Source organism: Ixodes scapularis, unplaced genomic scaffold (assembly GCF_016920785.2).
Source record: "Ixodes scapularis isolate PalLabHiFi unplaced genomic scaffold, ASM1692078v2 PGA_scaffold8__174_contigs__length_109621045, whole genome shotgun sequence".
NCBI classification, from domain to species: Eukaryota; Metazoa; Arthropoda; class Arachnida; order Ixodida; family Ixodidae; genus Ixodes; species Ixodes scapularis.
In genome coordinates this window covers 46105535-46132171 of record NW_024609883.1, presented here as the reverse complement: position 1 = coordinate 46132171, position 26637 = coordinate 46105535, and the positions used below count along the sequence as shown (strand labels likewise).

The following is a 26637-nucleotide window of genomic DNA, read 5'->3' as shown; positions in this document are numbered from 1 at the left end:
ATAAAATTCGATGTCATTTTTGTCATTCATAGATTCCACGTCATGGCCGCGGGATATATGGAACTTTTTTTTTTTCTGTATTTACGTCTCATGATTATTCGTCACCACCTGCAGGTTTGAATCATATTCCAGTGAATAACGATCGAGTTTTAGAATTCTAGCAATATAGACTGTTCCTTCCCTAAAAGTTGACCACGAACAAAACATCCAGGCTTTGATTTCAGTTTAGTTTAATAATAATTGGGGTTGTGTAGAGATTTATACAGCGTGTAGTTGGTCAGCCATTACAAAGTTGCGACGAGTCACTCGCTGTAGTTGAGCAATTTAGGCAGTTGCGGTACAACCGCTAGCCTGGGGTCTTTAACGTGCACCAGGCAGTAGTGATACACGACCGCATGCCTGTACGATGCTCATCCAGATCGAAACGGGCAGAGGTGGGGATTGAGCCCAGGATCCCTCGGTTCTGCAGCGCGAGCTTTCGCTCCACGTGCTCCGAGCTGGTGTGCGCTAGACCATTCAGCTACCAACCCTCTTTTAGTTTGAAAAAGAAATTTTTATGCAGAGTGGATGTCTAAATAGCTTTATAAATTATTTTTAACAATCTTTGCCCCTCGGCTCTCTTTCCCTGACGATTGAAGAAATTAAAAAAAAAAAATTGTTTTAACCGAAAAGTTTAAGAATGAAAAGTTAACTATAAACCGATATCGCTGACGTTCTAGCATCGAAACATAGTCACACTATGCTCACGCACTAAAGAAACTGTAGAAAATCCCGTTTTAACTACAAAACAACCAAATGGTTTCAGAAAATGTAAGCTCGTCATCGACTATACCCGAGTCTGCAAAAGCACACCCCCAAAAAATACGCCTGTGTTCCTTGGGAGTTGTATATTTATTTTATCGTCTTATTTTTTTTTTTTTTTTTTTTGATTTGTAACATTGCATAAGTAATTTATTTTATATAATTTTGCCTATAATCGCAAAACGAGTGTATTGTGAGTCACAGTTTTAGAAATGCAGGACGTGGCTCATTATGTTGACGCTTCTCGCTGATCGTGATTGGTCCATCGACGTACTGATCGGTTCATGCCGCAACCTGATTGACTGAGGAGCGATAATAAGATCTTACTATAGTCAGCTATCGCTGACTACACTCTAAAAAAAGCCCGTGCGTCTGCTTTCCCGCACAACACTCGGAGAGCCAATCACCGCAAGTTACGGAGGCAGCTCAGCGAATGGCGGTGCCGAAACATGTGTTGAGACCAAAAAACGCAGTATGAGTTGTGACATTAAGCAATGCAAGCGCGACGTTTTGCCTTGCTTAATGTCACAACTCAGTCTGCGTTTTTGGGTCTAAACATATGTTTCGGCATCGTCATTCGCTGAGCTGCCTCCGTAAGCTGCGGTGATTGGCTCTCCGAGTGTTGTGCGGGAGAGCAAACTCACCGGCTTTTTTTAGAGTGTAACTTTACGCCAATCACCGAGTTTCTTCAAGCTTTGTTCAATGCTTTTGGTGGACCCCCCCCCCCCCCCCCTCCCTTTTTCTCCCGTATACATGTATCGCGAAAACGATACTTTTTGTCACGAAAATAGACCATTTCTGACACCGTCTTCAAAATCTTGGCGCGCGCGCGCGCGCGTGCGTGCTATGACCGCAATTTGACGGGACTTTTGGTATCTGCGTCTCCTTGGAAACTGACTACCGAGAGATTCTGCCCGAAGCCAAAGGTTACTTTCCGGCTCCGGGATATCGCACACATTGGCAGTATACAGCGCTGCTCCCACGAACAATGGCGCGACGTGGCGTGCAGGCGTCAGGCTCAGCGGCTTAGTCCAAGAAGTCACCCCCATCCCTTCTGCTCCCAGAAATTAAGTGACACTCAGGTACGTCATAATCATATTTACCCCGAAAGTATTCATTTCACGCACGAAACGAAAGAAAACTTCATAAAAGTTGCATGCGTTATTCGTAAATGCAGACTCAACAAAGGCACCACATATATATTATACAAAAATCACACCCTCACAAAAAAGAAGAAAAAATTACAAGTTGAAAAAAAAAAAAAAGTACGCGTCGCCAAAGTTTCCGGCCTAACCGTTATCTTATGTAAAAATTAGTAGTAATGTTGAGACCCTCGAATACGTGGAGCTGATTAATGCCAGTTACCCAAAACGGGCTTCACTTTCCCATTAAAATTTTCAGGAAATCGCTTCCAACTTTTGAATGAAATGAATGAATGAAGTTTCATTTCGACATTCAGAAAATGTCGGGGAGGAAGCAGCAAAAGCTTGTCGAAGCTACCTGACGAGGTTTCAGTCCCCTTAACAACGTTACAGCAGTCGCAGCAGCAATACTTTGAAAGTAGTACCGAAACTTTGGCATCTGATTCGAACCCCTAGCGTTACATTTGGGAAACGAATGAGCGTTCGGCAATGTGTAATTCAAACTTGCTGTAAAAAAAAAAATTACAAAATGATTTTTGTGTTTTTTTTTTTTTTTTTTTTTTTTTTTTTTGGGGGGGGGGGGGGGGGGGGGCGATATCGTACTCTCTAGGTCCCGAATTCAGTCAGATAGCGGCCTGCCTTCTGCTTTCTGATGGAGAACAATCGATCACCAACTCGTCTGAAAATAGTCTTTTATCCTGTGATCCTTGTCGCGTGTTATTCTCAAAACCGCTGCTCGTGGCGTACCTGTTCTGGCGTAATTGTCGCAATATTTGTGACGTCAATACCACACGAAACAGGCAAAGTCGTCTGAGATAAACAAAAAAGGTTTGTTTGAAACAGAGTCGCTTACGACGCTGTATTTTGGCACCCGTATACTCGTTCCTTCTACTGTTATCTCACTTAAAGGTGTTATCTTTGTAGCATATGCCCTTATGGCGCGCTCTGAACCTGACCCATGGCTGCGTCGTCCCAGAAGTTACCTAATGGTTGCGTCAAAGCTTTGCAATATCCATACTTCTGCGGTACTCATTACAAGTAATCAAAGTACTTGTCCTTAACTTTGTAATCGTTCGATTACTTTTCAAGGTAGTAATTACGAGAAGAACATTATTACTTTTGGAAATATTACAATTAAAATTGCGTTAATCGCTGAAACAAAATTGCGTTATCTGCTAACAATGCGGCAAAAGAATAACTGTAAATATAAGGTACCATTTCATTAAGGAGTTTTTTATTGCTGTAATCCCCGCCATACTCGAACAAAAAACAATTTCATATTTTGTTATTTGGTTAAGAACTTTACTTGATTGTTTGGTTTTGACTTTATTGCAATAGGACATCGCATTTCTATTTTTGTTTCGTTCTTTTGCGTTCTGATTGTAGCAGTAAAACGTTACCTATGTATAGCTGACGGGTGAAGTAAAAGGTAGTAATCTAGCTCAACGCTCCGATTAGTTTAAGTAACCACGGTTAGTTTCCATTCTAACTGATTACCGTTTTCAGTAACGTATACAAGACTGAACCACATATAGTACAAGCACCCAGGCGTTCCCAACTGCATGTGCATAGTTTAATTTTATTTATTCCTTTGAGCTATGTACAATGTCGAGGAGACACGGATAGGGGCCTGTGTTAGCTTGAGGGTGAGCGGCTAGTACGTGGCACTACAACGCAAGGGCCGCGTCTCCTGCCTGAAACAGGCGGATTCAGCAACGAGCACCGAAACATCTACGAAGAAAAAAGTTGTATAGCGCGCAAACCCTTATCATGAGCTCTTGCCGCGTTTGTAGATTTCTAAAGCTGTAGGGCGTTCTTAGCAAGTTTCGTTGTGACCTCCGAGTGACCAATAGATTACTCATATACAACTCTCTGCTCGCTTCACGCCTAAATTATATTCGTCTCGATCGGGAAACCACACCAGCAACTAACACATATAAACGCCATGTTCTTAAAAAGAAAAAAAAAAGGCACTTAGGTCTATCAATAATGTATGATATGACACTCATACAGAACTTCTTTTTAAATCACTGCATCTCATCTCAGTTATCTATCTTTATGCTTACACCTTAATTCTTCGACACATAACAAGCGGAAAAATGAAAATTCACTTAATTGACTAAAAAGCTGATTTCACGCGAATTTTAAATTTTTATGCCGTTTTAATACAGACGCTTGGAAAATACCACACTGCAGAAAAATATTACGAAATATGGCTGCTACGACATAACGTCCCATCATTACTAACTATTCATTAAGAAACAACATCACCGTGGAAGCGCTAACACCACGTTCTATCAAAATTATGTTTGTAACATATTCAGACATGTGTAGACGGTAACAATGATCCATTTTTCATATTTGTGAGTTTTATATTTGCTTTATATTGTTCTTTTGTTGTTCAATTGTGTGTCTGTGTGTCTTTATTTTTATTTTTTTGTACCTTCTGTTTGCCTCTGCCGAGGAAACTGAGGCGGGCCTCGTCAAGCCAACATATATTGGCTTTTTTGCCCACGCCTCCGTCGCCTGTACAAATATATAGACAGAGGTAAACTGAATTTGAATTGGAGTTTGAACTCTCGTCAAATCTCCGCGCCAAGAAGGTTCCATACCTCCATTGGACATTCCGAACAGCCATAATTAAAAGTGTACAGATCGGGAAATGTTTAGTTGGAGTGTTCGCAACACTCTGCAGTTAAAGAATTGCTCTCTGTCAAAGTCAACATAGCGTCAAATATTTGTTGTATGATTCCTCGGTGGTTCACTGGCCGAACGCTTCTTGCGAACCTTTGCAAATCCTCACCAAGCAACATTGATGGCCGCCATTCTTTTGGGCACGATGAATGTGATTGAATTGATTGAGTCAGTCTTTGCCGAACGCGGACACAGCGTTGATTCTCGAGGCGAGCTAAGCCGATCTCATGCCGATCGCTGACGCAAACTACGCGTCCAATACGTGCTCAGAATACGTACGTGATGAAACTATGGCCAACTCGGATGATTGGCGCCGCATCTTCTGAATGGCGCGCACACTTTTGAAAACGCGGAACAGTTAGCCACGGACATTTTGAACATGCTTTGTTTCTAAGCATTATATTTGTCGCTAAGATCCAATCACCCACTTTATGACCAAGAAACGGCAACTTCCAATGTTTCATGACTAATAATGACAACTTCCAATGTTTCTCAATGGGGTTTTGAAAAGGGTCTTTAACTCGACATACCAAAAATACTGTTTGCAGACACACGAAGAACACCTTAGCATTCCCTTCGTGCACATTTGTGCGTCATCCACTGGTCACAAGAGACAACACTTTACGAAGATGGAAAAGACCGTTACAATAAAAAAAAAGTGCTTTACAACGTTTCACCAAATTTCTTCTATTTTTTTTTTTTTTTTTCAGAGATGGCAACCAGAGGTGTTTGACAAGGCTAGCAGCCACCGGCAAATCATGGACAGCGAAAGCGACGTCTGCCCCCTGGTGGAGATATCCGATGGAAAACCGCTCATGGCAACAAAGACCGAACAGGTACGAGTATCAGGGTGTCTAGCGACCGGGAAAACCGGGAATTGTCGGGGACATTTTAATTACCGGGAAAACTCAGGGAATTGTCAGCGATATTGTTAAAAAGCAAGCCCAGTCAGGGAAAATGAGCCGGAAACGCCATCGAGTGCCCTGAGCAAAAACTTGAGGACTTGGGGGGCAGAAAAATAGGCAATGAATTCTGCTTAGAATGGAGCTCGGGCTCTGCTCACCCGATGTTGAGTGTGTTACCCGATGCAAAGAGAACAGCCGACAAATCCTGTCTAAGCCTTTGATTGGATTGGATTGGATTGGATTGGATTGAGAGCGCGACACTAGGCTAGATACCAGCTAGAGCTACTAGATTTAGAAACAAATGGGAAAGCCGCAGACCCCAATTCAATCCAAGCATTAAGCCGAAGGTATCCGAAAGTGTGCATGTGGCGGCCATGCTGCCAATCGGTTCTTGACGTGTGTGGTTCAGCGTCCTCCTTTCACCGTGTTTCCGGAAGCGACCTCTTCACTGACGATGTCGGTGGCAAGAAAGCGCTCGTTTAATCCGGACTGGACGAACCCGAATATTTCGGAATATGCAAGTTAGATTAAGCCCGTGCAAAATTGTCCTCCCAGTGCTCAGTGCTGAATGCCTTGCGTTGTAATGGTGTTGTATATTTGACCGCCTTTACAGTGGTCAGGGAATTTCTCCTGAAGTCAGTGAAAACGTGAACACATCAGGGAATTTCAATATCTTAATTTGGTAGACACCCTGGAGTATACAAATTTCGCATCATCCATTCGAGTTGCACCGAAGTCTCGGAGACGCTTACAGACCATTTCCTAGCGGTTGTATCCGCTTCTTACGTATGCACTTAAAGTTAGATGCCACTCACCCTAACCCAGATCTAGAAAGCCGTGAACAAATAACTGATCTAAAACTTAAAAGTGAACATCCTGGCGTGCCGTAAGCATACGAAGTGTCAAGCTCAGTGCCATAATGTACTTTAAAGCAAACTGAATCGTTAAAACTGAGCCCACCTGAACACTTTTTAACTCATGTTCCGACAAAACGCGCTACCTTTTGTTTTAATATAAAATAAAAGGAATTTATATTAAAGCAGTGTTTCACAAGGTGTGGGTTGCGACTTCAAGTTGTCGTGACCCACAGACAAGAAGTATATATAACCGCAAATAGTTTTGGAACTTTAAAATAAAAAGTGAGCTTGGCTTTTTTTGCGGTAGCGTGGATGAAGACGAAGCTCAACGTTGAGCCGGAACTGAGAGTAGAGGTGTTCAAACTCCGTCCTATAATTTTGAGACACTGCGCTCTAACAAACAAGCTCGCTCTGCTCATTAGCAACGGTCATTCCTGCTGGCACGCATTTTTCATTTGTGGTTTCTAACCCAGATGAATAAGTCCGACTATATTAACTGTCAAATATAGTTTGAGCGCTAATTGTTTGTACTACTGTTCACGCCGTGAAATCGAAAAACCGGGACTAGGGCTTGGGGTTCGCGAAGTAATATTTTATATATCAGTGAGTAGCAGTGGTAGCAGAGTTTGGGAAGCACTGTGCCTTAAGCTACTTCTTGAGCTTGTGAATAGCATGTTAGAAATGTACTTTCAATGTATGCACTTTAGGTGTGAGAGTGGGCTGGCGGTTGCAGGGTGTTTGGGAGAAAAAAAACGTGGTTTTCTCACGACAAAGTAAAAAAAACAAAAAGAAACTGGCCATCGTCGAACGCTTAGTCTCTTTTTAAATACAATACTAGAGACCTGAACCAGATGTCAAAGTTTCAGAAATTTTTGCTCTCCTATTCAAAAGTTATTAAGTAATCTTATTTTTCAATCAGAATTAGCGTCTGCTCCTGCATGGTAGCAGACGCCATTCATCGCCATGTATTCCAGCGTACTGTCAACGATATTTTCTCATTGAAAATTGCGGAAAATCGCTCATAACGTTTAAATCAAATAACAGTAAGTTCTAAACTGTAGTAGAGTAGACAGTTGGGCGAGTTGATTATTGGATTAGTTATTGAACATAGTTACAGTTGCGCACACCCCTGTTGGAAAATTTCGATGATGGAAAGATGACGGAAAAGGCTCATACAAGCATAACCGTAATATGGGACATCCTATACAAGCGAATCGGCGGATCCAGTATAGTGGATTAAGGCGGAACGACACAGGTAGGCGGAACCATACAAGCGTGTCGTAGTATGGGACATCCTATACCAGCGTAGTGTAATATGGCGGAACCATCTGGAACCATACATGCATAACGTAATATGGGACAACCTATACCAGCGAAAAGGCGATACCAGCACGTTGGAGCCATATGGCTCCAACATGCTGGTTTCGCCTTTTCACTGTTGTACAGGCGATTTAGTTTTAAGCTTTACATATATGTTTAGAAAGGTCGTGAAAGCTAAATTAATGCGGTTTGTGCAGGCGAGTTATACGGCCAGGCGTACGTAGTATAGGGACCTAATCGTAACGATCATTCAGATAATTAAATACAATTTGTTAATTAACTTTTTAATTAGTGAAAATGAAAATATGGTTTCAACATGCTCTTGTCCGTGCATGCAGGACTCGCCAGTCGAGTCCGCACCGTCGCCGCTCCACCGCCAGCCCACGAGCGTGGCCATGGTCATCCTGCTGTCGTCTTTTTTCATCACCGCCGATGTGGGCAAGATGGTGTCCAGCTACGCCCTCCGCTACTACAACAACGGCGAGTACCCGGTTCACCAGACGCTCCTGGTGGCCCTTTCCGAAGGCTCCAAGTGCCTGGTCACCACGGCCGTTCACGTGTGGGTCACGGGCTCATTCCGCATGAGGCCTTCCATCAAGTTCATCCTGCCGTCCGTCATCTACATGCTCACCAACAACATCTTCTTCTACGCGCTCTACTTCGTCACTCCTCCGGTGTGGCTGGTCCTGGTGCAATGCAAGGTGGTCCTCACGCTTCTGGTCTACAAGTGAGTTGGCTCGTGAACGTCCGCGGTGTTACAGCGCCACGCAACGCGTCTCCGACTGATGGGTTTGCTACGTCCCCAAATGGGGTCCCTTGGTTTCCGCCTTATGACTTCACAGAAGTGTAGTGCTCTCGACTGTCTCGATCCTGGAGGAGGCAGGCCTGTACTGCTGTAGCTCGCTTTGCAGCTGGACAATCCACGTAAGCCTCCATAGAAAGCTGGAGTTGGGACGTTGAAGATGAAGGCTACACTCGCGTTCGCTCGCACTTGATTTTTCAGGAATTTCGACGATCAACCGTCAGGATTGCGACATCCCACAGCGTGACATTTCGGCTGTTGTGACGTCATTAGTTGCCACTTCGGGATCACTTTCGATGCACGTGTACAATAAGACGCTAAACACACCAGTAGTAGGAGACGGACTTCAGGCATCGTATATATGCCCAGGCCCCAGCGTGCGACGTGTTGCGCTTTGTAGTTGCCTTGTTCGGTCGCTTGGCTCCAAGTTTGCAATCGGTTCAGATTGACCCAGGAGTCTGATGACCAGCTACTTACGTAGATTGTTCCAGCGAAAAGTTTTTTCTAAGGTCGCAAAACGTGTTTGAGATACGGAGTATAAGATATTTAGAAATGTAATGTAGACTAAATGTCTTTGCAAGATACCAAAATAGTACCAAAAGTGTTTGAAATACAGTATATTGAGTAGGGTATTTAAGACAGGCACAGGTCTGGTGTACACTTTTCCTAAAATATGACACCACCATTAATACATTCCTCTTTCGCAAGCCTTCTTCCTGCCTCTCTAACTATTCCAGTATAAACGGTTTCGCCAATGACTCGTAGACCTCGCCACCCGAGGCAATGAATACAGAACTGGGAGCGGGACGCAAGAAGTCTCCTGTGAATAAGTCCAGCCTTCGTATACGCTCGCAGGTACGTGTTCAAGCACTCCATCAGCGCGGCGCAGTGGACAGCCGGCTTCCTCATCGTGGCCTCGGTGCTGGGCAGTCAGTTGGAGGAGTTCAACCAGGGTGACCTCCGAGGGAAGCTCATAGCCGTCGGCCTCGGCCTTCTCTGCGGCACTCTGTCCACCATCGCGGCTGTATACACCGAGGTGAGTCGATCGGTATACAGACGTTTGCAAGTACGGCCTCTGGGCTCCGGCATCGTGCTGCTGGTGTGGGTAGATCGTCCGATAGTCAAGCACTGCTGAGGCGTACCCACGGTCAGTTTCCACACTGACGCCCAAGCAAAGCGTTTTCCTTCCTTGGTCGCCAGACTATAGCTCTCGAAGCGCGGCTGCTTGCAAACGTCTATAGGGTTCCATGGCGGCAGGCATTTTAAACTATTTGTTCACGTTTTAATGCATAGCAGATAGACTATCTTCAAAACACCGCCAAACAATTACATTTCTTGGGCACGAAGCCTGCGGTTGTATCCGAGTCCTTGTTGAACGCTGACGCACGGCTCGCACTTGATACGAGTTCAACCGAGCTCTCACCGAACGCTAACACAGCCCTCGATTCCAATACGTGCTCAGAGTACGCCCAAACAATGGCAGACTCGGATAATTTGCGCAGCAACTACTGGATGACGCTCACCATTGAAAAGGGCAGGGCTCTAAAAAGGGTCTATTGCATTCTAACAGATACTATAGACACGTCTGTCCGTCCCTTTGGACGGAAGGACGTGGAAGGCAACAGAGTCGGCTTCCTACACGATACACCTGCGCTTCCAACTATATGCGCATGTTCGCACGGGTCGCGTGTCAGCAGGATATGGCTCAACTCACTCGACGCTCCCAAGCCATAGTTTATACGTTTGGGCATGGTCCGTATTATCGTATTAAAAAAAGAGTACGCAAAGGGCCACGAAGAGGCACTTCGTGAAGACCCGGTGGTTCTGCATATGAAGGTTTGACCTATAAATCGAAATGGAACTGCGTTTTTTTTTTTTCTTCTTAGCTCAAATCGTTTTGTAGAGACGCGGCAATTCTAAATTGTGTGACGTCACGGGGCCGACACACAATCTGTTCTAATCTGGCCATAGATAACACCTAGTAAATTAAACTCCATAACAATCGTGTCAGAAGTGGGATTTCTGGTATGGCAACTCATGCAACCCGGAAGGCACCCTGTCAGGATGAAAGTCCTCTGTGACGTGGCCGGCACCGGCGTCTCGTGGAGCCATAGGATCGCAGCTGGATTACCTGAAGCCGCAAATCGTCGTGCCGTACCTTCCACGGGCAAGTAACGACTTCGCCATGATTTCCACGACTATTTTGTGGCCGTGAAATGAAGATCCTGCGTTGGCCGATGACCACTTTTGCATCCCAGACTTTTAAGCAATCGAGGCGCGTAAGTGAGGGCTGGTCTTGAAATCTTCTTTGACAGCCGTTGTGACCATTAAACGGATGAGGCCCTAAGCGGGAATCTTCTAAAAAAGTGTTCCATCTTCTCCTGGGTTTTGGCTTTACCGGCGCATTTCACTTTCGGTGATGATTTCCAAAATGCGAAATGTGCAGTGATGTTTTCAGCCCATATGATCTGTGCCATCATCAGAGTTATGATCAGACATGTAACCAGGGGTGACGAAAACAGAAGCTATAGCGGCGGCCAAGTGACAAGTCTTCGCGCATCAACTTCGAAAAGTGCCAATGTGCTGGCTTTTGGTGTTGCGGAAGAACTGTGACTTTGGCGTGAAATTCGTGAGCGTGCAGAAGGGCATCGGCAGCGACACCTGCGAAAAAAACTGTCTATCTCTAATGGAACGTGGCGAGGTTGTTCAGCAGAATATGGAGTACAGTGTACCAGAATACTTGGGTAGTGTTGGAACCGGAGGGGCTCGCCTGAAGCGCGTGGTATTGATCGCGACAGGTGTCGACACCGGCGCGTTATGCAGAAGGTATGCGCATGCGCGGCTGCACGCGCGAAAATATGAATCTTGGGTGCCGCTTTGGTGGAGTGCACATAGGATTTCTGATACAGCTACGACCTGCCAGCGGTCGTACCGCGGCACCAATTACGCTGCGGCACGATCGTTAGCAACATGATGCTTCAATTTATTGGACGGTACAAGCTACATTACCCTTCTTTTACATAAAAACAATTGCGACTTCAAAGAAGCGGATTACAAGTTGCTTCAGCGTAGAATTAGCTGCGACTTTCGGTTTATCGGATGGTGAGCATTTTAAATGAAATGCCCATTTCCTTGGTCGCAAAGACCGAACATTAGATATTTAAAAAAAAAAAAAAAATACTCAAAAGCAGCTTTTTTTTTTTTTTTTTTTTTTTTCCTATCTTATTTTATAATGGAACAAAACGGCACATACTAAAGTCCGAGATTGTTTCAGTATGTTTTTCATACCTCAGGCTAACTTCTCTGTCTTCTTTTCTGCCCGTCTTCTTTTTCTTCACCTTAATCAGCTCACTTCAATGTCACTCATTCTTGTGTTCATTTATGCGACGAACCACCCGAGCGACGGTCGCAAAAGGGTGAGAATATTTTATTACTTCATGGCTGCCTCGATCATCCGAGGATCACCCGACGCTTACTTGTAAGAAATGGCTTATAAGCCGCGACAATTTTTATCACGCGTTTTAGCATTGAACTTAAGTCCAAAAACTGAAACAACGTGGGCTGAACAAGTAATGCTTTATAAGATTCAAAGAAAACCAACTATTTCACATCATTTTGAGCAGAAAACATGAGCACACGTAGATCAGGCAAGGAAAAAGTTGTAATAGTCTACAGCACGGCATTGAAATAATTGTTACAATGTGCAGCGCATACATGGTTACAATATGCAGCGCATTATCCTTTTGAGGGTAAACCATCTGAAACCTACACGCTCATAACAATACATTTAACCGACAGCTGCTTTCTTACAACCAGGTAAGTCTCGCCTGAGCTGGGTATTTGAAGGGAAAGACCATGCATGGTTCCACAGGGGGCGTATCTGTTTCACGCAGACATACAGGGTGTTTTTGTTTTATTCTTTACAGAAGTTTACATGTTTTACAAAAAAAAATACGTGACAGCAGTGGCGTCACGAGGGTCAGCGGCACCCGGGGCGGTAGCCCGCCGCGATCCCCCCCTCCCTCCCTCCCTCCCCTCCCTCCCCCTCCCCCTCCCCCTCCCCCCCCCCCCCCTCCCTCCCCCCCCCCCCCCCCCCCGGCTCTCGTGGCCCGCCTCGACACCCCCCTTAGCGCTGTACCCGAGGCGGTCCGCCCCTGACAATAAATGGGTGAATAACCTTTGCAATGTTTAATAATTAACCAAAATCTGTGAGTTAACTTGTTTATTAACGGCTTAATTGGCCATGGTGCAATTGCTGTTTTAAAAGGAGTCATTATTAAAGGCAAACACAATTTCGACAATTCGCGAAAAGGTAACGAGGTTCGCGAAATTTATCGTAAAAGTTTGCCTTTCTTCGCTTGATTCAGAAACCGCGTTATGAAAATAATACATAGAATAGTGACTTAGTCGTCTTGATGTGTGGCGCCGGCGAGTCCACCGAAGACACGCTGTCGAGGTAGTGAGGAGGGGACAGAAACAACTGTGTCATTCTTCTACGCGTCAATATCAGCACATTCTCATTCGCGCTTTCAGCGTGCGGTTTTTTAATTAAGCAAAGAAAGGCAAAATTTTAGCGATGAATATCTCAAAGCTCGTTGTTTGTTCGCGAACTTTCTAAATTGGGTTGGCCTTTAATAATGGCACCCTTTAAAGCTGCAATTGCAACAAGGCCTATTAAACCGTTCATCAACCATTGGCCTACCGCAAAAATTAAAAAAAAAAAAAAGATTTGAAAATATCGATTTTTGTATGTGCCCTATACTCTGTTTCACCTTCTGTTGTACCGCAGGAAATGCTATCATGCGCGAGCTCCTTGCTTTAGGGCACATCTCGGCGGCACAAGCTCTCGTGCGGTAAGAGTAGCTCCCAACGCTATGAGCTCGCGCTTCTAGCCTTCGCTGCGGTACTACATAAGGTGAAACGGAGTGTATAAAATGTGCTACCAACACGTGCACCGCTCAAAGTAAAAAAAAAAAAAAAAAAAAGATGGGCTGCGCGAGTTTTTCCGGATAACTCGACTACAGCGCCGCCATGAACTGTCAATACACGCGCCCTCACGAGCTCCCGTTGCCGAGCCGCTCCGGTCCCAACACTACAGTGTACTACCCAACACTATCCAAGTATTGTAGTACACTGTATAGACCTCTCAATGTTTACAAATCCACAGCTCAGCGTGCGATCTCCACAGCTCAGCACGCGCGTGTGCGTCGCTTCGGAAAGCGAGCAAATCACGCGCGATACGCACGAACACTGAAAATGAAACCGGCCAGCAGCCCTTTTCTGGAAAGGTCCATATGGAGTATTCACTGGCGGCCATAGCTGCGTGCGCGAATGGTGAGCGCGTGCTGAAGGCGAGCTTCCACAGTTCTTTTGCAACGTGCATTCCGCACCATCAAGAGTAGCAGTCTTAGCAGCCTATTAATGTGAGCTCGTTCTGCGCATGCGCTCTAAACAGTACCCACAAATATGGCGTCCAATGAATACTCCCTATAAACCACCCTAGAAAGAAACATCACTAAAAAAACTCAGGGGGGAATTCGGTTCGGCTGGACGGACCAAATGTTACGGAGTTTAATTTACTGGGTGCTATCCATGGCCAGATTACAGCAGATTGTGTGTCGGCCACGTGCCGTCTGCGCGCGCATCGTCGTCGTCCGCGGTGGATACTGGCACGCGCCTCAGCAGCACCGCTACAATATGGATTGATCAATGAATCGGAATGGAACTGGAGTTCTTCTCTTATTAGCTCAAAGATTTTGAAATTACTAATACAAATGGATTGGAGTACGCGGGAACGGATGCATTAGATCAATGAGTACAAGACTTGTGCCCGTTACTTCAAAAATGTAATGGATTACAATTACAAATTACCTAGCCCAAAGTGTAATGGATTACAGTTACAAATTACTTTCGCTGAGAAGTAACGGATTACTTTACTCGTTACGTTACAAATTACATTCACGTTACTTTTCCAGTACGCTTATCAAGAAAAACAAAAGAAACAATTTTGATGTTTTGAAAAATGTTCTGCAACCACTACTTCTCATTTCTCATAAACCCGCATTATGGTATTCATTGTAACAATAAAATATTGTATTTAAGAGAAAGAATGTAGGTGCACTTCGTTCACCTGTAAGCTGACAAGGCAGCGAAAGCTGCAACCACACCCGCCATCCCGCTAGCTTACAGCGACCGGGAATGATCCCTGGAATTCTGCAGACAAAGCTAGCAGTGCGCATGCTCAGGTGCATCGTCTACCTCCGCGAGGAGACGCGGAGGTAAGGAACCGATCTACGAAAGCTCCCATTTGAAACGGGACTTCAAGTGGTGTAAAAGTCAAAAAGAACTAAACACGAAGAGGTTTTTCAGAAGAAAAATACGATGGAAGGCAACGGAAAGAAGCAAAGTCTACTCGGCGTTGTCTTCGTGATCTTTGTTTTTTAATTGTATTTTCACGTATTTTTAGTGATTCTAGTAACCGGTCAGACGACAAATCGTTTTCTTTTTTCGGTTATTCTTCTCTTCACGATGGTTTCTATTTAAATTTGTTGAACTTGCTATCTCTACGCCTCTGAATTGCCTGCTCACATTGCTCCAACTTCTTTATTATGTTCATATTTCAACAAAAAAGTAACGAATAATTAAAGTAATCTGTTACCAGTACTTTGTAACGAAATTGCAGTACAAGTTACTGCCGCAAAAAAGTAACGTGACAATTGCGAAATCACTTAAAAAAAGTAACGGTTTACAAGTAATCCGTTACTTGTAACGGATTACTTCCCAAGTATAGCTAACTTATGCATATATAAAATATATGGATATAGCAAAGGCAATAAAAAGTTCTAGTACATCGTTCCGATACCTCCGGTAACTGTAGGCCTTACGATCCGTAGGCATAAGCGTCAGAGGAGTTCGGAATATCGGCTATCGTTATCTGATGCATTGGAGCGATCTACGAACACTCTCTATTGATATATCGAAGTAAAGTTGAAGTATGCTGATGCACTGATATGCTACAGCTACTGATATAATTAAGTGTTTTCTTTTGAATGGAACTCACTATAGAAAGCTTGTATTGTGTACTGAGGGAAACCAGGAAATTCCCCTAACTACACGGATCATTCTAATATTTAAAAATTGACGGCGCTGGCACGGTTGAGGTTCTAGGTTTAGCACACCATGACACGTAAACACACGTTCGTGCGTACCCACACGGCGTCTTCAATTCAACTATATATTATAGCTATAGTTAAATATTTCTTTTCACCATCGGCAGAAAATATTTTCGTTTTAAAGAAAGATACTTCATAAATTAAACGATCTGTTCGGTATAGCGTTATCAATCGCAGCGGACACCAGGTTACGAGTCTAAAGTTATAATTAGCAAGTTAATTACCTAACATCCACTAATTCATTCGAAACATTCACCTGAGCTGGCACATTCCAATACGAGATGAGACGACTGCCATCAAAGTACCTAATCTAGTTGTTGGTGTAGAATCAAGCTTTTGTACTCTAGTTGCTCTGCAACAAGATACCGGGACTTGATGTGAACGAGCGGCGGAAGACCTTCCCGGAAGACGTTAGCCTCCGTAGCTAGCGCGCGCAGTGGTGAGCCACCGCGAGCCGATCGGGTCACTTGGTCGAAAAGGCGCGCTAAACCCTGCTGTCTCCTTTTGTTCGCTGGTTTCGGCACTTCTTTTTTCTTCACGTTTGGTATGGCGGGTTCTAGAGTTAACAGCACAACTTCGCCTGAAAATACCCCGGAGCAGAATGTAGTAGATTAAAGGGGAGATGTAAATAAAGAAAACAACAATGTTTTGCAAAAAAATAAGTGATTTCGTCTTTCAGAGTGTTTTATTATCTTTGAATACTCATATTTTACGTATAAAATGTGAAGGATCAAATGTGATCGTAAAATTAGTCAAATACGCATTTGAAGAACTCCCAATGACCCAGAAAGGAATAAATTTGAGCGACTTTCGTGTACGCGGTTCTTCAAAATTGTGGCGTCGCCCGGCATCACATTTATCTTGATAAATACGCTTGTAGTCGCCTGCTCTCAAGCATTCGCTCTGCTGAATGGGAAAGGGGTGGGAAAAGCTTCCACTTTATTCTTGACCTGTCACCGATTTCAGCCGTCTCCTCTCCGTCGCATTCGTTTTTAGCTTCAATTTCTCACAGAAACCTAATAAAAGAAAGTTATTTTCTCCTGCCGCAAGAGTGTGTCGTTACTCATCTATAGTAATATTTGAACGCGTGTTCTCCTTTTGTAATTTTAAGCCATCTTCGCAGTTTGTGCACAAATATAATTGTTCTTAATAATGTCTCGTCACAACCAAATTCGGCATACGTTCGCTTAAGGAGATGTAGGATGCAACGATCAAGGTTTGGTTAGAATGTATATTTTTATATTTATAGAAAATTTAAGAAACCTTCGTTACCCCTTTCAAAATGGCGTTTTTGCAATTTCCTTTTGTTCTAAAATAGGTGTATCGCCCACATTTTTTATGTTCATTGCACTCACTGGTTTAGAAGGTACGAATTAGCTTATTTTACTTGTCTTTTTTTTTAATGCTGTCATACCCCACGTGTGTGCAAGAACTTTTTTTATGCTGCAAATGCATTGCATCCAGAACATATCAAAACAAGCTATGTAAAAACTAACACCAGATTTATAAGGACTATATCAAGCACTATAAACTGAAAATCGCAGTTGAGTTATTGCAAAAAGTAAACAAAAATGCTTTCCCCTTGCGCATTTCCCCTGAACTTGGATAGCGGCTATTGCATATTTTGACGACAGGCAACACGCCAGCTAAGGCGAATATTAAAAAAAAAAAAAGAAAGTGAATCGGTGTATTTAGGTTATTATTTCACTGATACTTCGCGCTCTCTACCTGGCGTTCCTCCGAGGTCGATAACACTATCTCGAAGAAACCTCTGTGTGCGTCTGTGTGGGTGATATTGCAAGTGCCTTTTTTAGAAGGGAATGTACAGGGCGAAACACCGTGCAAATTCAGTTTAATACCCGGTTCCACTAAACACCGTTCACTCCTAAGGTGGCAGTGCGACGGAAGCTACGTAATCGACGAACCAACCATGCATTTCGCGTCGTGATTATTCTTCAGCCTATACTCACGCACAGAAAGCGGGGCTGCTGATTGGTACGGCGAGCGCGCAGATCTCACCTTTTGCCTGGAAATGGTTATCGACGTACCCTTCTTTTTGTTGCCGCAGTTTTGCTTCAAGAACGACAGCCGAACGATCTGGGAGCAGCAGTCGCAGATCTATCTTGGTGGAGCGCTGTTTTCCGCATTGGCGAGCGCCTATTCTGGCCAGGGACTGATACAGGGTAAGTGCTACACCCCCCTACATTTTCCATATTTCCAAGAAATCTACAGCGTGTATAGACCACTCCAGTAATCGCGCAATATGCGCGCTGCAATCTTCGGAGAGTCTTCCGGGCATGCGGAGGGGTGGCTCGGTTCTGGCGAATATCAGACACCGCGTATGCTTTTATGGTCATGTGACAGCATTTTTCGTCTAGGAGATGAGCGCTGGAAGGGTGTATTCACAGTAACTTTTATTTTCGTTGTAGTACTTTCTCGCAGTAGTACATCTATACTTCGCGAGTGATGCTTCTCCGAATTTCACTATATGTCTTCGTGGGGAAGCGAACAAGTTTTAAATAATTCAGAATTACTCGGAACATTCAAATATGCTATGGGAGTTGAAGACCGAATCAAACATCACGTTAGTTAAATCAAGAGTTCAAGGTTTCAAATGCCACTGTACATCCGCTCAAGGTAATGGACGCAGAGATACATCAGAAATATGCTTACCAAAGTTTTTCAAATGACTTAACTGAAGGTGTTTGCAAGGTATACTTACAAAAAAAACATGAACTATCAATAACTAAAACAATCCAGCCAATCACACTCTCAGACAATAATGTTTCTAATCAGGGAGCCCGCACAGGATTCCAGAATACCTGAATTGGAAGCGTTAGAATAGTTAATAATAGTCAGAGTCGGAGTGCTCGCAGATAGCCACAAGATTTTGTTATCTAGTATATATCCCGCAATCCATATAAACCCTATTTATTTTTTTCAATCTCACTGAGTCGCCGGAATGCACGAAATCGCTTTGAATTAACTGGGGTTTATTCGTAATATAGATATGTTCATATGTGCTGAGCAAAATTCCATTGACCTCTTTCTAGCGAATCAAACACCGAATTGCCTCTTATGACACAAAAAGCTCGCATCTGATTGTCAATGCAATCTTCGTCCAGGGTGTATGTTCACACATTTAATCATCTGCTGGGGTATTTTTGTTCAAAAACAAGGTAATAATTAAGGCGTTCATTCATTGAAGGGGACGAAGTCCCCTGCGCCAGAACTTGAACAATCAGAAATTCAGAACAGTTCAAGTTCAAGAAACGGGGGCATGCTCACCCCCCTTTCCTGTCAGCAAAAATTTCCGCTTTCGCAGCTCTCCTCACGATACCGACGCAGAGACACTAGATAAGGTGCGCTTCACAGTTTCCGTCGCCTAAAATCAATGTTGCTGATGCTTCATCTGAAATAGCGGGAAACTCTTTTCCGTCTGCGGGAAACGTTAAAACCACCCGCGATTAGGCAAGACGATATCACCTGAGTTTCCCGACACAGCATCCAAAACTCCAAAAATCACATTTTCAAATCGCAACTGGGTGATTTCAGATAAGATCGACCAAAGGGTGGCTGGTCGACATTTTTAAATCAACTGATGTTTTTATATGACATTGTCTAGTGTCTGGTATAAACGAATCCACACTTAGTTTTGACCAGAAAAAAAATTTGGAGACAAGAAAAATCGTAAGGCAGGGAGAGGTGGACAGTTGCAATAACGCGCACTGATGGAGGGGGCAAGTTTGAAAGTGAACAATTAAAACAATAAAATTAGGAGAATTTTAAAACTTTTTACAAACAAACTAAGGGTACAACTTGCTTGTAATATAAAGTAATAATATTTATTAAAAATTTATTTAGTTTTCTAAAAATTGCCAAACATGCCTGCTCGAACGACAAATGGCAAACTTTGGAAATCTGTATCTCATGAAATAATTTAATCATTATTACATAACTTGCAGACATTATTTTACTAATATATGGCTATTATTGAAAAAATAAATAAGGTATCTTAGTGACACAATAGTTACAATATATTTAGGCAAACATGGGAAAAAAATCAAAGAAAAATTCCAATGCGAATAAAAAAAAAACACCACCTTCGATTTTTTTTTTTAATTTGGGTATCCTGTTATACTCTATTTCGGCATTCATTTCTATTAAAAACATGTTGCATCATTGCACTGTGAAAGAAGAAACAACTCCCCAAAGTAGGGTCCTTTTTCAAAGCCTACACTTAGCAGTGTCCTATACAAGAAGTGACTCTGAGTTCCAGTTTCATGAAACTTGCACAAATCTTTTATATACATTTATTCAGATGAGGTCATTGATAAAAAGAGCGATCGGTCACACAGTAAAAGGGAGGAGAAACTATATACAGCATTTTACATAAGCGTACAAAGTGGTATCATATTAGAGACTAATGATTTGAGAAAAGATGATGCAGTGTGAAGTTGTACCTTCCGGTATATTTTACATCTAGAGTAAAATAAATAACTTTACTTCCACACACAAAAACAAAGATATAATAGTAAGATATTTAGGTTGGCTGTGTATTTACGATTACAAACAATTTCAGGTGACGGATGCCATAGTGCCTAACTGGAGCAGCTTCGATGCTCTCGGTGTATGAATGAATCGTGGCAAGCCGATATATTTTATCCTGCTCGAGGATAACATTTTGGAATTTTTTTTATAGTGATCAGATAAAAATTATTAGTAACCACCAACAAAAACAGTAGGTTAAATACCCCGTGAAGAAAAATGTGATAAATAAGATGTCCCTGCATTCAAAATGAGCAGTCCTTGGGAAATCAAATTCGGCACTTTACGCTAAGGTTTTCCTCGCTGTACCCATTTAATAAAGTTGCTTCCAAGCAGATCCGACTGTCCGTGCTACATATACGTCACAGGTCCCTTCTGTTGATGACTTGCTGAGCCGCCACGCGTGCCAAGACTGAATGCCAGGGAAGGCGCGCACCGTCAGCCACTCTTCTTCTTTTTGTTCACGATACCGAACAACCTCATTTTCGTCCAGATATACAAGATGCACGCCTTTCAGTTGCTTTGATAGAACGCTCACCATTGTCCTGGCCGTCTGAATTGCGCTTACTGAACGTTCTCTCAGGTTGTTCAGCGTGGCCTGGTGCTTCACGAGTCCGCCAACTCCGTCATATGCATTTTTCCCATGTCCAGATGCAGAAAATAACCACTGGGCGTGTGGGCAATCGTCCTTTGCAAATTGGTGAAGCTGGTAGCGATTCTTGAAATGACTGGCGGCGCCGTCACTTACGTACGTCACGTACGAGTATACCGCAACGTTGTCTTCAACCCACTCCTTCACTTTTTCTAGAGCCAAGCAAGCGTGAGCGGCGTCGTGACACAGGTTCTCACTGATGATGGCAAAGCTGTTTGTAGATTTTCTTGTCGTCACTACACATGTAAATATCGAAACTTGTTTTTTTTTTTTTTTTTCAGTGATATGCTTGCACTTCGTCAGGAAGCACGATGGTCCAGTTTTCAGCAAAGTCAAAATGAAAGACAATGCTCCCGCGTTGCATGCACTGTTTTTCATTGTAGATCGCTTTACCTTGCGTTTTCCGGATATGGTTGTGAAGTACCCAACTTCCAACCGTCACTTGGATGACTTTTAGGAAAGTCTCAGGTTCCAAAGTTTTTTTCACAAGGTCGCCGGACTCCCATGTTGCAAGCACAATCTCTTCATCCTCCGGGATATCAAGTTCCTGGAGTGTAAGAAACTGGCCTTTTGGGCAGTGATCACAGTCTCCTTGAAGGCACAGTTCTGTTCCTGAGTCGCACAGAAATGCCGAGTTCATTTCACCAGTGTTGAATGTTGAGCCTGTAACGTTCTCTAGAGCGGCAATACAAAGATAATAATTGGCGCAGCGCACACAAACGCACACTTCCTGGTGTGGAATAGATTGGACCCATCTAGGGCGCAACGAATAAAATTTCGTTAGCCCAACGCCGGAATCGGGATGCTTGTCTTTGTATATACGGAAGGCCTCTCGTATTGAGCGTGTCATGAAGCGCTTAGGCACGAACGTTTTCTCTCCGTTGAGCATGACAGAGATGACGTCCTTCTGGTTGGGACTTTGGCGCGAACATTGTAGCTCGTCTTTCGTGAAGTACTCTAGGGCAGCAGACAGGTTCTCAGGGCTCACCTTGCACCTCGTGTAAGGATCCGGCTCATACCACACGCCATGCTTTTCTTTGAGTTTTCGGGATTTACTGATCAGGTACATTGAGGCCTGTGGAATCATCTTTTGAACCTCATTCTTCGTCAGTGTTGACGGCAGGAGTGTAAGCAGTTGACAACGTTCCCGGAGAGAGGTGGCGGTTTCAAAGGCCCGCCGAAAGTTGTCCACCCACTCAGTGCATGTGGAGCATGTTGGTTCGGACGACCCCGATGGTGCGTCCCTGCCGTACGCAATACGTAGCCTTGAGCGTATATTCTTGACAGCAACCTGCTCCAGTTCTGTCTGCTTTCTCTTGACATAGGCAGGCCTGTCCCGACTTCTTACGACGCTTGGTTGTCTCAGCGGCGACACATCTGTAGGTAGTATGCTGCGATTTAGATCTTCAATTGCTTCTTCAGCTGGCACAAATATGTCAGGGCACTGCTCTGAGCTTCGCATCGAGATCTCCTTAGTGATGTGCATGAAGCAATGGTAGCACAGGTAGCCCGTCGCACTCACTTTGGTGGAACAGTCAGGCGGAAGAATTTGCTTCAACGAGTTTAGGTCCAACTCGCCAACACTTCGAAAATTCCGCGCTGCTTTGGTATAGTCTTTTTGTGTTTGCAAAAGTAATCTGCACAAAACACTCGTTCGGAGCTCCAGGACGTCTTCATAATGTATACATAAATAATAGAAATTAAACCCCAACTGATGGCATATAATTGCCAAGTGAAAGAACTACTGGGTGCACAAGTGACAAGTCCGAGGCTGAGGAGCTCACTCACTGCAAACGTACATTTGGAAAGAGAGGTCACAACTGAGGCTGTCGGCAAAGCTTGATCCACGTCAAAGGAAGAAAGAGGGAAAGTCTCCAGACAAAAAATTGTGGTCAGCGGCCTTCGAAAAAGACTTTCCGGAATCGCACTGTCGTCCCTCCACGCGCTGATATGAAAGCACCCGAGCTTCTACCACGTGGTTCATGACACAGCCTGAGCCATGTCGGCGACCGGTTCGCGAGGGGTTGGCGGTGGGGTTACGTTGATGGTCACTCGGATTAGCCCTTGCTGTACTGAGCTACCGCCTGCAGTGCCTTATCGCCGGCTGGTGTCAACAACGAGAACACACATACCCTGTCTACACCAAAACTACAAGCGTTCACTGCACACGCGTCGCCGCCGCTTTTAAGCTTTTGTGAAATTGCTTTCTTTTGCCGCGGAGAACCGCCTTATCTTAACTACGCGCCTGAAATCCTTCCAGGCGGGCGTACACAATATCAAGCGTTTCGAGAAATGCCCGTGGAGTAGAACTATGGGAAAATTCGGAGCCCGCGATGTCGATATCGTCGCCGTTGTGTTAGTACGCCGTCGCGTACTGCAGTCCCCCGTTGGGGGAGGGGGGGGGGGGGGGTCTTACTACGATAACATGGCGACAGCGTTTACACTCTATGTATTTACGCGAGGCTCGAGTATTTGGGGATAATGCTGCCGGTTGGTGTGCCCCTTTGTGCCTGATATTATCGCCCGTGACGCCAGCGAGTGAGATGGCGACAGGCATGACTGCTCAGTAAACAGGCGTCGGCGGCCATGTTTTGCTGGTTGAAGCGAACCCCCTTGCCCTTGACAGCGAGCGGGGAAATGCGAAAAAAAGATTGTATCGGCCGTTTCGCCAGAACTAGCGACGAGTGTCGTCTGCGGTTTCCGGCAACTATTTTGCCATAATCGTGAGCTTAGCGAGGAAATGATTTTTGCTAGCCACAGAACACTACCACGCAGAAAGGGAATGCTTGAACATGTTTTTGTTCTGGATATATATCAGGGATATATATGAGAGAGAGAGAGAGAGAGATGAAGGTAGAGCGGAAGAGGGAATAGCATATAGTGTCGCAGGAGATTAAAGTAAACAAAGTTCCTAGTGGCCGATGGCTGCATGATCTTTTCTCGGATCACTAGTCCGTAATATGATACCTCTTTGTACACAGTAGTTTCTCCTTAATTTAAGTGTGTGAACGATTTCTTTAGTTATCATTGGCCTCATCTGAATAAAAATATATAAAAGATGTGTGTTGGTTTCATGAAACTGGAACTCAGAGTCAGTTCTTGTATAAAACACTGCTAAGTGTAGGCTTTGAAAAAGGACCCTACTTTGGGGAGTTGTATCTTCTTTCTCAATAAAATGATGCAACATGTTTTTAATGGAAATGGATGCCGAAATAGAGTATAACAGGTTACCTAAATTTAAAAACAATCGAGGGTGGTTTTTTTTTTTATTCGCATCGGAATTTTTCTTTGTTTGATATTTTTTTCCATGTTTGACTAAATATATCCTAACTATTGTATCACACAGATACCTTAGTTATTTTTTAAATATTAGCTATATATTAGTAGAATAATATCTGCAAATTATATCATAATGATTCAATTATTTCATGAGATACAGACCTCCAAAGTTTGCTATTTGTCGTTCGAGCAGGCATGTTTGTCAATTTTTAGAAAAATAAATAAATTTTAAATAAATATGATTACTTTATACTACAAGCAAGCTATACCCATAGTTTGCGCCTAAAACGTATTAGAGTTCTCCTAATGTTATCGCTTTAGTTATTCACTCTCAAACGGGCCCCCTCCATCAGTGCGCATTAATGCAACTGTCCACCACCTCATGCCTTACGATTTTTCCTGTCCCCAAGTATTTTTTCTAGTCAAAACTAAGTTTGGATTCGTTCATACCAGACACTAGACAATAACATATAAAACATCAGTTGATTTGAAAATGTCGACTAACCATCCTTTGGTCGATCTTATCTGAAATCACCCAACTATCGTCGATATCGTGCCTGCTCTACACTGAACACCAAAATAGCGGCGCCCATTAGAAAATCGTAGAATGGGGTGTCGATATATCTCTGGGTTCTCAAAACAGGGCACCTTTGAGCCAGACATTCCTTAGTATTTGCATTATTGTTTGCAAGGTTTGTGTCATTCTGCATTGTTGTGGTTCACCAATGACGGCACCGGAAGGAATGCCACGGCTGCCATTCGAAGCACACAGCAGTTCCTAAAGATTAAAAAGTTAGAGATCCCCGTTTGAAACGCGGCTTATTCGGCCGCTCTAACCGACGCATAATCACCGCGCCGTCCCCAACCCCGCAGGGACCATCTCGCGGAGCGTCCAGGGGCTCCTGCTGGCGACCATAGCGTTAGCCACGGTCCAGGGCATCACGATAGCGGTGGTCGTGAGGCGGCTCGACAACATCATCAAGTACCACCTGTCGGCAACCTGCAGCGTCCTCAACTCGGTCCTCTCGGCGCTCCTGTTCCCGGACAAGTTCCGCTTCACGACCTCTTACATCGTCAGCCTGTTCTTCCTCTTCACCGCCATCTATCTGTACGAAAAGAAGAGTTTCGTCCTGCCGGACATGTGCAGCCGCAGGAACGGCGCCACGACGGCGCGCCCCAGCGCCAAGACGACTTCGTGACTTACCCTAACTTAGGATGTTAAACATTGTGGGATGCCTCTGACCTTCAAGGTTCAGGACAGACTAGTCGGTTGTGCAGACATACAGAATCGTTCATGTGTTATCGTCATAGAAGTTCCCTTTGCCATCTTGAAATGGAGCTGGGGGTTATTGTATATGTGAGTGTGTTTTCTTTTCTTTTTTTTTTTACCATGCTGCGTTTATTTTCTTAAAGAAGGCGCCAGCATCCATCTTTATTCCTGGCAAAATTAATGTCTTATTTTAGTTGACATCTGGAAAACCCTGAGATAGGGAACGATAAAAAAAACGGACGAACACAACAAAATCTCAAAATTTCCCTTGTAACCCCCATCTCGGGGGTTACAAGATGTCGATTGATTACCAGCTCGCCTGCACTCTCTCACTGCTTATTTTAGTTGATTTTATGTGTGACAAGATGTCGGGACGCGTAGTTACTTCCAGTGGATTTGTTGTCGTTCAAAATGCTACCATTCACCGAGAGTTCTTACGGTCCTTTGAACATTGCAAACTTTATCGATATATTTATTATGGGTTCCGAGAAGTGAGATTGCGCGTTAAAAACTAAACCGGTGATTCTAGCAACTATATTGTTTATAGGAAAAGAAAAGTGGAGGTGTGATCAAATTGTGCAGCATTGTTGCACCTGATGCTTTGAACAAGTGTCCATCTGCTTTTGTGCCGATAGACCGTGACAGTGATGAAAGATATCACATGGTAATGATTGAACGTTGGGGAGAAATCAGCATGTCCCGGAACGTATGGCCAACAGCTGATAACTCTTGTCTAGTCATTCCAGAGAGATGCCAGGTTATAGTGGTTTTCATGAACAAGAGACTGACGAACGACTCAGAATAAATACACTCGCGTGCAATAAAGCTAGACCGTGGGTCTTGCCAATTCATGTGTACATTTGCTGTCCGATTTCAGTATACCACACCAGTGGTAAACGTGTTCTTCAAATGTGCGCAAGTATCATTGATATGTTTACTACTAGAATAATTGCAAAAACACTTATCTCACACAATATGGAAATTGAAGTCAAGATGATTTATAATAAAAGCACCATGTCTTCATCGGGTTCCAGACATTTTATCAAACGCCGTTTCATCTAATTTCGCTCTAAGGCCCATTCACACGCTTGAGCTTGACAAAGACCGAGTGAGACAAGACCGGTTTTTAAGCCTCTTGCGACGGCTGAAGACCGGCTGCTCAGCAATCCAACCGCTCATAAGCCGTCAGAAGACG

At 43.9% G+C, this 26637-nt stretch overlaps 1 protein-coding gene across 1 annotated transcript; it reads left to right on the top strand.

The window, feature by feature from the left end:
* The first annotated feature begins 1736 nt into the window (after positions 1 to 1736).
* Positions 1737 to 26468, top strand: LOC8035707 (CMP-sialic acid transporter 1). Its single transcript, XM_029973911.4, has 6 exons — positions 1737 to 1883; positions 5348 to 5473; positions 8058 to 8446; positions 9377 to 9557; positions 17762 to 17876; positions 25046 to 26468. The coding sequence occupies exons 2-6, from the start codon at positions 5396 to 5398 to the stop codon at positions 25369 to 25371; spliced, it is 1089 nt and encodes a 362-aa protein (XP_029829771.2). The 5' UTR covers positions 1737 to 1883; positions 5348 to 5395; the 3' UTR covers positions 25372 to 26468.
* Positions 26469 to 26637: the final 169 nt, after the last annotated feature.